This window comes from Oryctolagus cuniculus, chromosome 8 (assembly GCF_051225735.1).
Source record: "Oryctolagus cuniculus isolate XC-2025 breed Fujian yellow rabbit chromosome 8, ASM5122573v1, whole genome shotgun sequence".
Taxonomy (NCBI): Eukaryota; Metazoa; Chordata; class Mammalia; order Lagomorpha; family Leporidae; genus Oryctolagus; species Oryctolagus cuniculus.
This window is the reverse complement of record NC_142874.1, coordinates 109,503,626-109,516,615: the sequence shown is the minus strand read 5'-3', so window position 1 is coordinate 109,516,615 and position 12,990 is coordinate 109,503,626. Positions and strand designations below refer to the sequence as shown.

Here is a 12,990-nt window from a genome sequence, read left to right as displayed (position 1 = left end):
GTGCTACTGCTGCCCAGTCCTGCGTGCTTCTGCCCTGTCCGCTGACAGCCTCTGAGCTCTCTTCCTTCCTTTCTTCTCCACTGTCTCTTTGTATTTACCTCTCTTCTATGCATTTTAGTTCTAACTTTCTTTTATAATCAATTTTTTGAATAAGTTCATTGTTCCTGTCTTCACTTTTTAAATCTGGTAAGTGTAGCTATATTCTTCAAACAGAAACTAAAAATTAAGGCTTTGGGAGGTCGAGGTTTTGTGAGTATTTTTGTTTGTATTGTCTTCATTTGATGGAGAGACTGGGATTATTCCTATGAACAAAAGGGCTCATAGCTTTTTTTTTATCACTAATTTCGAAAATGCCAAACAGAAATGCACAGTTTTCGGGGTTCCAAACTAACATGATTTAACTGACTCTTTTTCTTTTCCACTTTGATGGAAAAAAATAACTTTTCTAGAGAAAAGGATTTCTAAAAGATAAATTTTTCAGTGAGATTTCAAAGAACCCTGTCGGATACTTTCTCTTCATTGTAGTTAGTGTATTCATTTTCATTTTAGGAACTGAAGAGGAGTTTGGAGGTCTCGTGTCTGCTAATCTTATACTTTTGAGGAACAGACTTCTAGATATCTTGCTAAAATTAGTTTATACATCCAAAGAAAAGACAAGCATTAATTTGCAGTAAGTAAAACCTTTTTGGAATTGATCGTACCAGTTGCTATTACTAGTTAACTCATGTTACAGGAAAGCAGGGAACTGCCACTACTTTAAATAGACTTTTTTAAATAAAATCCTAAATGTGTAGTGTCTCAAGAATGAACCCTAGTCTTATTTCTATTAATTTGAAATCCTAATCCCTGACATTAATTATTTTTTAATGTATCTATCTTCGAATAGAGCATGTGAAGAGCTGGTCAAAACACTGGGTTTCGACTGGATCATGATGTTTATGGAAGAACACCTACATTCTACCACAGTTACTGCTGCCATGAGGATTCTTGTTGTCCTACTGAGTAATCAGTCTATTCTCATGAAGTTTAAAGAAGGACTCAGTGGTGGAGGATGGCTTGAACAGACAGATTCTGTCTTAACTAATAAGATTGGAACAGTATTAGGTATGGGCTGTTGAAACTCAGCTGTTTTAAAATAAACTATTGTGTTATTATGCTTCCTTTCAAATTTTATGTGTTTATACTCTGCAGTTTATCTGATAATCATTAAGAGTTATGAATTTTAATTAATAATTGAGTGAAAAGCTTAAGAGATGTTAAATTTGACTTTTTAAATTGCTAATGAAATTTAAGTCAGAGACAGGATATTAAGATTTGAAAACTCATGGAATTCCTTATGATAACACAGTTCCCTTTCTGATCCATGTGTAAATAAACTCTCAGTAGAACTGAGTTAATAATAATTTTTTTAATTCTCAGTGTTTATTCTGCCATTTTTCAAACACTTACCATGCAATAACTCATTTCATTTCACAATACCTTTATGAGGTATAAATAATGTTATACACATTTTGCAGATTAGAATGTCAAGGAATGGAATGAAGTAACTTGTTACACAACTAGAAGGTGTCAAAGTTTGATTCATGGCCCAAGCCTGTTATGTTGCATTGCTGCTTAAGGACTCAAATTCAGTCAGTGGTTCAGCCAGTCATTTATAGCTGTTTTTGACATATTACCCAACAGTATTTATACAGTGTTAGAAAATCAGACTTATTTGAACTGATATGTTTCTGTTGATATTAATGATCTTAACATCGAATATATATATTTGAAGATAAGTCACTCAACTTTTAAATTACTTCTAAAATACATATCTCACTGTAACATTACATTTTAAAATCATAATAATTTTAATGTGTCTGATCTTTAGGAGCTTGCGTCAAGAATATCTATTTACCCTTATCGGTTGGGGTAATTAGAGAATCAGAATGTAATATGTAGGTTATTTATCAAAAACTGTTAAAGTATCAGTATCTCAGTGCTGCTTGCAATACTTCAAATACCAAAGCAAATAGTAGGAATACAGAGCTTTCAATGTAGTACTAGCTTGTTATTTCACATGTGTAAAATGTTTATAGAAGCTTTGTACATGCTATAAAAGGAAATGATGCTACTTGTAATTCTTTAGTAAAAGGCGAAAGATTTATATGATCTGAAGAGAAACCAGAGTATGCTACTTGTAATTCACTGTGAAATGATTTCTTAAGAAAATGGTCTGCTTTAAAATACACAGTTTACATTATCATTATAGGTACTTTCATACTCTGAAAAATAGATCACTGGTTTGCATGGACACTGGGGAAGAATATAACCTTCAGCTGTGATTATTATGAACAGTTTAACAGCAGGAAATTTAGCTTACTGATCTTCATAATAGCCACCAGGGAATAAACAATGAGATAGATGCACAAAGCAAATTCTGTTGAACATGTGAGTTTTAAGTGCTAATTGACAGCACAGCCACTTAAAGGCCCAGCGCAGCAATAGTCATAAGATTTATGTACTACGTGTGGTTTGCAAAATTCATTAAGATTTGTCATCTCATTTGGCCTTCATGATTGTGCTGTCAGATATAGTTTTATAGTATATAAGTTATATCTTACAGAAAATAATTCTCAAATTAGGAAATTAAAACTGTTAACTACATAAGGTTTCTGGGCCACACAATTTAAGAGTCTAGGAATCTGTCTTCTCTTTGTTAGTCCTGTGCTTTTCCTTTTCCAGAAGAGGTGCTTTTACCACATCTATTCTGCCCAACTTCACGCCTTAGATTTGCTAATCCTCCACAGATAACTGCTTGGACATTGCATATGCTGCCCTCATCCCAGAGAAGAAATGTATATATTTATTTGATTTCAATTTAATTTAAATTTGATTCCATTTAGTTTAATTTGCCCAGAATATCTATCTGATATGTGTATATGTTTATATTTATACAGATATCATCTCATTTGTTTCTGTATCTCCTAGACCTTATAAGCAACCTAACATTTAAACTTGTATGTACATTGACTGGTTTTTATCAGATTTTTCTTCCTAAAAATACCTTCCATGTAGCTGTAACTTGAATCTAAATTAATGCTTAATTGCAAATAGTATATTAAATGCTTTTTAAGATTAATTATAGGAGGAAAATAATGTAAGACCTTAGAAAGGAAACTGAGAATGCTGGTATTGGTTCTGTTTTATGACTTGCAGTTTAATCAAAATTTATTTTCCTATTAATGTATAAAATACCATTTTATACAAGCACAAGACTTTTTTCTTTATTCTCATAGTTTCATTTAAAACTTACTATCAACAAAAATCAATTCGATGTCTTCTATAGCCAGTCTTCCAGAAGCATGGCACTGTCCTTAAGGAGGGCTTAATCTTTGGGGCTGTGGAGACATCAGACTCCAAATTATGGTATCACCAATCACTGCTTTTGTGACTTTAAACAAATTGCTTAGTTTTCATGTTATAACGATGGTACTGGAAATTTGCAACTTACATGTTCGTTGTGATTTAGAGATGAGACAGTACCTGAAAGAACTTGGTAAATTGCTGTACAGTTCTTTGTTGATTAGTAGAGCATACTTTAAAAGATTAATTCACTGCCCTTAGCAGTCAATTGAGATAATATTTATTTATTTATTTGAGAAGTAGAATTACAGACAATGAGAGGTAGAGACAGAGAGAAAGATCTTCTATTTGCTGGTTCACATCCCACGTGGCTGCAATAGGCTGGGGCCTATCTGAAGACAGGAGCTAGGATCCAGAAGCTTTTTTCTGGGTCTCCCAGGCAGGTGCAGGGGCCCAAGTGTTTGAGCCATCTTCTACTGCTTTCCCAGGCCATAGCAGAGAGCTGAATCAGAAGAGGAGCAGCCTGGATTAGAACGGTGCCCATATGGGATGCCAGCACTGTAGGTGGAGGATTAACCTACTGAGCCACAGTGCCGGCCCCAGGATAATATATTTTAGAAGCAACTTAGTTGGTAGGCACAGTGAATTATGTTACATAGTAATTGCAAATAAGTGCTTAATTTATCCTAGAAAAAGGAAGTTGAAAAAAAATGTGAATATCCCTCTAGTATCCCTTTGAAATATCATTGCCGCAGGGTAAAAATCTATTGGTCACTATTCACAAAAATGTTGAAACTTTAGTCATTATCCTAGATTTGGTGTGGTTAAAAAAAAAAAAAAACAACTAATCTTTGAGTTGCATCTTGAAATTAGTTATTTAACAGAGGAGACAAGATTGATAGAAACAGCCATCCTCTAGAAGTCATACTCCTGAGAGCTGGCCATCTGAGCAAGCTGGGTTTCTGGAGAGGCCTGGGGTGGGCAGCTCAGCCACAGTGGGTGTGGCCCTCCCAGGGCTTCCAGCTGCTCACAGATCATGTTGGAAAGAGGAATGTTTCGCTTTTTCATTTGGTGTTGTCTGTAAATTCATAGATTATTCAAGGTTAACTAGCTGATGGTGATTTTTCTGAACAAATGAAGTATGTTAACCATACTATAATAAGTATTTTTTAAGTTATACTTTTATAGAATCTATATTTTGACTGTATTTTGAATGTCATTTCCTGCTTAGGGAAATTTAATCCTTAAGGTTAGAGAACTCTTCTGAGACCATTTTTTTTTTATTATTATTATTGAGTAGAATTTGTATTGTCTTGAGAAGTAACTTCAAACTGTTATTTGTCTCAGCTATGTTTCAAAACCTGCATCCAAATGGACAGGATTGGTAAAGTCAGACAGATGGCCAAGTTAAACTTTTGATGAAGGATGAGTTCCAACAATTGGAAAATTAATTGCCTACATTAATCTTGTCTAGATAGAAACATCACACACACTGAGTTACTTCGTACTTCTTTCTTAATGCAGCATGGTTATCTATAAGCAGTCTTGTAATTATTGTTTCCTTTCTCTCTTCTTAGGATTCAATGTGGGCAGGAGTGCTGGTGGGAGATCAACAGTCAGGGAGATTAACCGGGATGCCTGTCACTTTCCTGGTTTCCCAGTTCTGCAGTCATTCCTTCCTAAACACACTAATGTCCCTGCCCTCTATTTTCTTCTCATGGCATTGTTTCTGCAGCAGCCAGTGAGCGAGCTGCCTGAGAACCTGCAGGTCAGTGTGCCTGTCATCAGCAGCCGATGTAAGCAGGGTTGCCAGGTAGGAATTACCTAGTAAGATGTAAATGTGCCTGTTTGTACCCAAAAATCACCATAGGGTAATGGGTTAATAACAGTAAAACCAACTATTGATTCCATCATTTTTCTCATGTTGAGGATTTAATTTGGAATAGAAGAATCTGGGGGAAAAAAAAGAGGGCAGAATATTTTTCCAAAAGTCCTTTGTCCTTCCTTGACCTTTTTTTTTTTTTTTTTTTTTTTTTTAAAAAAGTTGTTACTTTATATATGTGTAAAGACTTTGGATAATGTTTTAATGATTATCTAAAGGATTCTTTTGCTTGATGTGATTTTTTTTTTAAGATTATTTATTTATTTGAGAAGTAGAGCCACAGATAGTGAGAGGGAGAGACAGAAAGATCTTTCGTCCGCTGGTTCACTCCGCAAATGGCCGCAACGGCCGGAGCTGTGCCGATCCGAAGCCAGGAGCTTCTTCCAGGTCTCCCACCCGGGTGTAGGGGCCCATCTTCTATTGCTTTCCCAGGCCATAGCCGTGAGCTGGATGGGAAGAGGAGCAGCCAGGACTAGAACTGGTGCCCATATGGGATGCCGGTGTGCACCACAGCACCAGCAACAATTGATGTGATTTTATCTAAACATATTTCATATCCATAGAATTAAAAGTGACTTGAGGAATGGTTGTCTACCATAAATTAACTGGCTATATATGAGAACTTTTTCTGATTTTTTTTTAAAGATTTATTTATTTATTTGAAAGGCAGAGATAGAGAGGAGAAAGAGAGAGAGAGATCTTCCATCTGCTGGTTCACTCCCCAAATGGCTGCCTTGGCTGGGGCTAAGCCAGGCTGAAGTGAGGAGCTAGAAGCTTCTTCCGGTCTGGGTCTCCTATATGGGCGCAGGAGCCCAAGGACTTTGGCCATCTTCCACTGCTTTCCCAGGTGCATTAGCAGGGAGCATGCCGGCGCTTCAAGCGGAGGCTTAACCTACTACACCACAGCACTGACCCCTCTCTGTGATATTAATTGGGAAGGTGTGAGATTTATAAAAGAGTTTTTAATTTCTTAATATTAGATAACATCCATCTCAGGAAAAGAGTAAGGGTTATTTTGACTTCTAATTGAGGACTGTTATGGGTGTCTGTACGTACTTTATGTTTGATCACTCTAAGACTTAGGAATTATAGCTGTTAAATTCAACTGTGTTTCCATCCTAATGCCAAATGCTATTCAAATCAACTCTAGTAGTTGACAAAACCTTTTAAGTGTAAACACTGAGTCTGTACCCTTACATTAAATCAAGATATAAATTCATGCTTAGCAGAGTTTGGTTATGCAATTTTTCAAAATATGCATGACACCATGCTCATAAAATATTATATAAAAATGCCATGAATAAATCTTCCTAATTTGGTTTTTATTTTGTTAAATCTTATCTGTAAGTAATCTAAAATTGAATTAGAATGTTTCTGAGAATGGAAAAGAAGTGAATTCTGTGTGCTTTCTAAAATGCTCCTGCTTAAAATCATCGGTTCTATAATGCCACCTCTCAGATATTTAATATGTATTTTATTTTTCTTTGCTTTCTTTAGAAAAGTAGAAAGCAGTGTTTTTAACATATATACCTAAGAAAGGACGATAACTAGTATTCAGTTTTTCTTTGTAGCTATACAAATGAGTTTTACAATGTAGGGTGGAAGGATACTAAGACTGTTTATCATTTTTCACTTTAAAACCAATTTTGAAAAAATTGTAGAAAGTTAGGACTTGTGCGGGTCTCTGCTAAAAAAATAGTAGTGACTAATCTGTCCTCTCCGACCTCTGCAGTTTGATCTGGACTCTATTTGGACATTCATCTTTGGAGTTCCTGCCTCCAGTGGAACCGTGGTCTCTTCTATCCATAACGTGTGTACAGAAGCGGCTTTTTTACTACTGGGCATGCTCCGCAGCATGCTGAACTCAGTAAGTTTGCTGTGTTGCTGGATCTCTGGGTGGTTCACTTGGCCTATGATATGTGTTTTTCAAACAGAATCCTCTGGTATCCTGTTTATTTACCACATGATCTCTGAAACCTCAGCCTCTCTGTTTTGTCGTCTCGAATCTAAGGATGGACAGTGCAGTGCCTTTGAGTAGATACTCTGGATACCTTCCTGGGTTCAGGTCCCACCCCTGGTATTACAGACATGCTAGGCTCTGTGTAGCTCTGTTTCCTCATGTTGGGGCTGCTGGTGATAATAGAATTGACCTCCTATAGTAGTTGTAATGATTTAATAAGTTAGTATACACATGAAGCCTTACTTACAAGAGTTCCTGGCATACAGTAAGTGCTTCATGAATATATATAAAAAACATATTATAATTAGCATAATATTATATGAATATATCATAATACATTAATTATATTACCATATATTATATATTAGTATATGGTGGGTATATATTATAGCATATAGTATATGTTATTACAATAATGTTATTTGATTTTTTTATTTTTTTAAAGATTTATTTATTTGAAAGGCAGAATTAGAGAGAGGGAGAGGCAGAGAGACTCTCCTACCCACTGGCTCACTCCCCAAATGGCCACAACAGCTGGAGCTGAGTCGATCCCAAACCAGGAACTAGGAGCTTCCTCCACGTCTCCCATGCAGGTACAGGGGCCCAAGCACCTGGGCCATACTCTGCTGCTTTCCCAGGTGCATTATTAGGGAGCTGGATCTGGACTGGAAGTGGAGCAGCCGGGAATCTAACTGGTGCCCACATGGGATTTCAGCACCACAGACAGCGGCTTAACCTGCTATGCCACAGAGCCAACCCCTTTCTCTTTTTATAAAGGTTTATTTTATGTATTTGAAAGGCAGATTTACAGAGAGAGAGAGGGAGAGATACAGAGAGAGAGAGAGACCCTCCATCCACTGGTTCACTCCCCAAATGGCTCCAGGAACCAGGAGCTTATTCCAGGTCTCCCCCGTGGGTGCAGGGGCCCAAGCACATGAGCCATCCTCACTGCTTTCCCAGGCACATTAGCAGAGAGCTGGATCAGAGACAGAGCAGCTGGGACTCAAACTGGCGACCATATGGGATGCTGGTGCTGCAGGAGCAGCCCAACCTGCTATGCCACAGTGCTGGCCCTTATTTGACCTTTTGAAATCACTATAATTTTGAGGTTAGAAATGTTGTCATTGCAAGGTTTGTTTGTTTGTTTCTATTCTAATTGTTTCTAGGTGAGAGATGTGGACTTAGAAAAACAAATGATGAAATGTATTTTCTTATCTTACAGGGTTCCTTGGAATAATGCTGTAATTTTTTTCACAATGTATTACTAGATAAAATGTTAACTCAGAATCTTTGGATTACATGTACTTGACAAATTTAATTTTAGTCAAATCTATTGTTACTCCATCTAAGAACAGAACATTACCATTAAGTGTATTAATTTAGAATGCTTTTGGATTCTTGTTTTGGTGCCTGTGCTTAAACAAATATAAAATTCTAAGTTAAAAATAAAGGCATTCTCTGGGAAGGTTTCAGCAAATATACAATGTTCAAATATTTTCTTTTTTTAATTTTGGTTATTTTTAATCATCTTCATTGTTGTGTTTCATAACTCTTATTGCACATGTGACAGCTGGAAGCTCAGAAAGGTGAACTGACATCCGTATTTTTTTGTTGCTCCTGACTCTCCGTGTGATGCACAGTGGGGCAACGTTAATGGTGATAGGGCCACCACTGGTACTAGCAGTACCCGTGCTATTACAGATGAGTGATGAAAACCAGCCCCTCCAGTTAGCTGAGCTCTAAGAACTCCAGGAAATGCATGAACAGTTTCTGGGAGGATTGTGTTTATTTCCACTAACCTCTCAATTTGTTTGCATACATTTGGTTATAAATGGACCACCAATGCATCTGGTTTAAGAAGTGATGGATTCTTTATACAGTTTTTAGTGGTGTTCATTTCTCTAAATTATTCCTTCTTCTCTTCTCTCTGTGACAGCCTTGGCAATCAGAAGAAGAGGGCTCTTGGCTCCGAGAATATCCCGTGACACTCATGCAGTTCTTTAGATATTTGTATCACAATGTTCCAGACCTTGCCTCCATGTGGATGAGCCCTGATTTCTTGTGTGCATTGGCAGCAACCGTCTTCCCCTTCAATATTCGCCCTTATTCAGAGATGGTAGGAAAATGTCAAAACTGGAATTGGTCTGTTCCAATGGTTAGCAGATACTTTTTCGTCAATCTTCTTTCTTTGTTTTAATATTTATTTATTATTTATTTGAAGGACAAAGTTACAGAGAGGCAGAGAAAGGTAGAGAGGTCTTCCATCTATTAGCCCAACCCCAAATGGCCACAATGGCCGGAGCTGAGCCTATCCGAAACCAGGAACCAGGAGCTTCCTCCAGGTCTCCCACTCGGGTGCAGGGGCCCAAGGACTTGGGCCATCTTCTACTGCTTTCCCAGGCCATAGTAGAGAGCTGGATCGGAAGTGGAGCAGTTGGGACTTGAACCAGCGACCATATGGGATGCTGGCACTGCAGGCAGCAGCTTTAGGTGCTATACCTCAGTGCTGGCCCCTGTCAGTCTTTTAAGCCTCTGACCAAGTCACATTTTCGTAAGTTCCTACATCACTTCTTGCATCACTGTGTGGCATCTCTAGCTCTCCACACGTTATATCTGCTTTCCCCTAAAATAAAATGACCTCTACTTCCCTTATGTCCATTTACTATATTCCTCGAAGTCCCTTATTACTAATTTCCTTCTGTAAATAATTGCTGGTCCTTTAGAACCTGAGTCGCACAAAAATTATCTTATTTCGGGAATTAGGCGTTTGCTGTACATAATCTTTACAAGTGAATTATATGGCTGACAGTCTCTATCAAATCAAAGTATATGTTGGTCCTTGGTTCTGCTCAACTTACTGTGTTCAGCTTTATCTTTCTTATTTTGTATGAATTTAATAAAAAATTATTAAACTGTAATCATGTGTAGCATCGATATTTCTTTTGTCCTTTAAACCTGGCCCCAAAACACTTCATAGTACTTCAGAATTGCATGAAGTTTCTCTAATTTCTACACATACTCCCTGGTCTGGAATAAACTATCTTCTGTAAGTGTTTTTTCCCCACATAGAGATCAGATATTTTCATATTGTGAGTACTTTTAGGAGAAAGACCACTGTACCCCATGACCTTAAGATTATAACTTGTTTACAATTTTAGAATCTTCATTATTGGTTAAAAAAAAAACAGAAAAAAGAAAGAAACTGGCCCTCAATAATATCTCAGTGTCTTTTTCTTATTAGCATCTCGTCATTTCCCACTTTTTTTTTCTCTCTTGCTTGGCTCAAAATTGGCACTGGTTTTATTGTTGTTTTGCTTATTTATTTGAGGTTTTATTAATGCACAGAAAATGTGTTGGCCCTCTATGCCATATTTTTATCTGAAATTTCAAAAGTAGATTTCAAATATATAGACATAGTCATTCGTACTTTCATATTTTGTTTAAGTGAAGTTATTCTCAGTAGACATATAATGTAACATAAAGCAGATTTATTGGTGGTGGTCACTCCAAAAGACTGTATGTTGAGTGACATTAACATATGGTGCCAGGTTACTGCCTTGAAAGCAAGGATCAAGAAAAAGAGAGTGAGATAATGCACTGAATAGATTAAATAGTTATATGTGAAGGAGAATACTGTTCTTGCTACAATTTTGCTTTTAGGAAATACAAAATTGTCACATGAAGCCTAATGCAATTATCATATCTTTCCATTTGCTTTTACTAGGTGACTGACCTTGATGATGAGGTTGGATCTCCAGCAGAAGAGTTCAAAGCCTTTGCAGCAGACACAGGGATGAACAGGAGCCAATCGGAGTACTGCAATGTGGGTGCCAAGACGTATCTGACCAATCACCCAGCCAAGAAGTTTGTTTTTGACTTTATGCGGGTCTTAATAATAGACAACCTTTGTCTTACACCTGCCAGCAAACAAACACCACTAATTGATCTTCTATTAGAGGTAAAGACAAAGAAATACATTTCCATTTCTTTTGCATAGCTTTTATAATTTGGATTTTAATAAGCAAGCAAGTTCTATGCTGAATACTTTGCATATTTCCAGTTCTGAGTTATGGGTAGGTAGGACATATCATGAGCTATGAAAATCATTTAATCCTGCAAATGCTTTAAACCCCCCCTTTTTGTTTGGTTAATAAGGATTTATTTTTTATTTATATTAAAGAGAGAAGACAGAGACAGAGATATTCCATCCACTGGTTCACTCCCCAGATGGACACAATGGCCAGGGCTGAGCCAGGCTGAAGCCAGAAGCCAAGAGCTTCTTCTGGGTCTCCCCCTTGGATGCAGCCGCCCAAGGATTTGGACCATCCTCTGCTGCCTTCCCAGGCACATTAGCAGGGAGCTGGAATCAGAAGTTGAGCAGCTGAGTCTGCAACTGGTGCCCAAATGTGATGCCAATATCACAGGTGGCGGCTTAACCTGCTGTGCCACAATGCCAGCCCTGCTTCAGTCCATGTCCATTTGTCTCGCTCTTCTTTTTCCACATGGCCCCAGTTCAATCCTTTATTGGCCTTTCTCTAAGACTCAGCATACTTTTCCTGTTAAGGGCCAGATGGTAAATACTTTTGCCTTTGTGAGCCAGAGTCTGTGTCAAAACTACTCAGCTCTACCATCATAGCCAGAAAGCAACCACAGATAGTACATAAAGGAATGAGGAGTAAAACTTTGCCTACAACAGGCCCACGTTGAATTTAGCCATAGGCTGCAGCATGCCAGCCTTTCCCTGGACATTGGCAGCACCTAGTGGTGATGTCTTCTCACCTCATAACTTCACCACCATCCCTGTCTCCCATCACCACCAAGTATTGCTGTTGTTAGTATCCTTTACAGCCAACGATACATGGTGATGCACATAAGAGATACTCAATATATACTTGCTGAATTTTCCTCAGAGCAGTAAACTTGTGGGTTGCTTGACCATTCTCCTGATATGTGATGCAAATTGGCTGCACCATGAGGACTTAACTGGCCTCACTGTGGCTATAGAAATTAGCCATCCCTGAAAAATACTAGAAAATGTTCACCTAGAAAAATCGCAAGAGAAAAGACGCAGAAAGGGGATTTCACATATGATTTCTTGCCTGTACATTCATGTTCCTTTGACTAAGTCATATAAGTAGGGTTAAATAGTACATGCTAGGGACTCTGGAAATAATATCTTTTTTAAAAAAATTATTCATCTATTTAAAAGGCAGAGTTACAGAGAGGGAGAGACACAGAGAGAGGTCGTTTATTTGCTGGTTCACTCCCGAAATGGCCACAACGGCCAGAGCTGGGCCGATCTGAAGCCAGGAACAAAAAGCTTCTTCCAGGTGTCCCACATGGGTGTAGGGGCCCAAGCATCTTTACTGCTTTATCAGGCCATTAGCAAAGAGCTGGATTGGAAGTGGAGCAGCTGGGACCTGAACCAGCATCCACACGGGCTGTCAATGTCACAGGCATAGGCTTAAACCCACTATGCTATAGCACCAGCTCCTGAAAATAAAATCTTATATAAAGGATTCACTGTGTACAAGACTGCTTCTGGCTGAGGAACCTCTACGTGCTCTCAACAGTTTGACAACTGAATGTGAGCTTTCACTACTCCCTCTAGTGACTGATACAGTTAACTTTTTAATTGTAATCTTAAAGCCACACAAGATGTTCATCTTACTCTTGTGAAAATATCTAAACTTGGTCAATTAAAAGAAATCATTAACATATTTTAGGTACTTGTCATGCTAAGCATTTAACCAGGGCACAGTGTCTGATATTAGCAGGAAAACAATCAGTTTCATCAAAAATC

At 37.8% G+C, this 12,990-nt stretch overlaps 1 protein-coding gene across 18 annotated transcripts in view; it reads left to right on the top strand.

Annotated features, from left to right (window-relative positions):
- WDFY3 (WD repeat and FYVE domain containing 3) overlaps positions 1–12,990 on the top strand; it is a 307,477-nt gene that overhangs the window by 219,037 nt on the left and 75,450 nt on the right. For 7 of the 18 annotated variants that reach the window (XM_070047898.2, XM_089303121.1, XM_089303123.1 and 4 more), the window contains 6 exons: positions 550–670; positions 887–1,104; positions 4,923–5,158; positions 6,960–7,094; positions 9,124–9,342; positions 10,912–11,145. In XM_070047898.2, coding sequence (XP_069903999.1) covers positions 550–670; positions 887–1,104; positions 4,923–5,158; positions 6,960–7,094; positions 9,124–9,342; positions 10,912–11,145 — 1,163 coding nt within the window. The remainder of the gene's footprint in view (positions 1–549; positions 671–886; positions 1,105–4,922; positions 5,159–6,959; positions 7,095–9,123; positions 9,343–10,911; positions 11,146–12,990) is intronic. The other 11 variants (XM_089303127.1, XM_017347436.4, XM_017347435.4 and 8 more) reach the window with 3 other exon arrangements.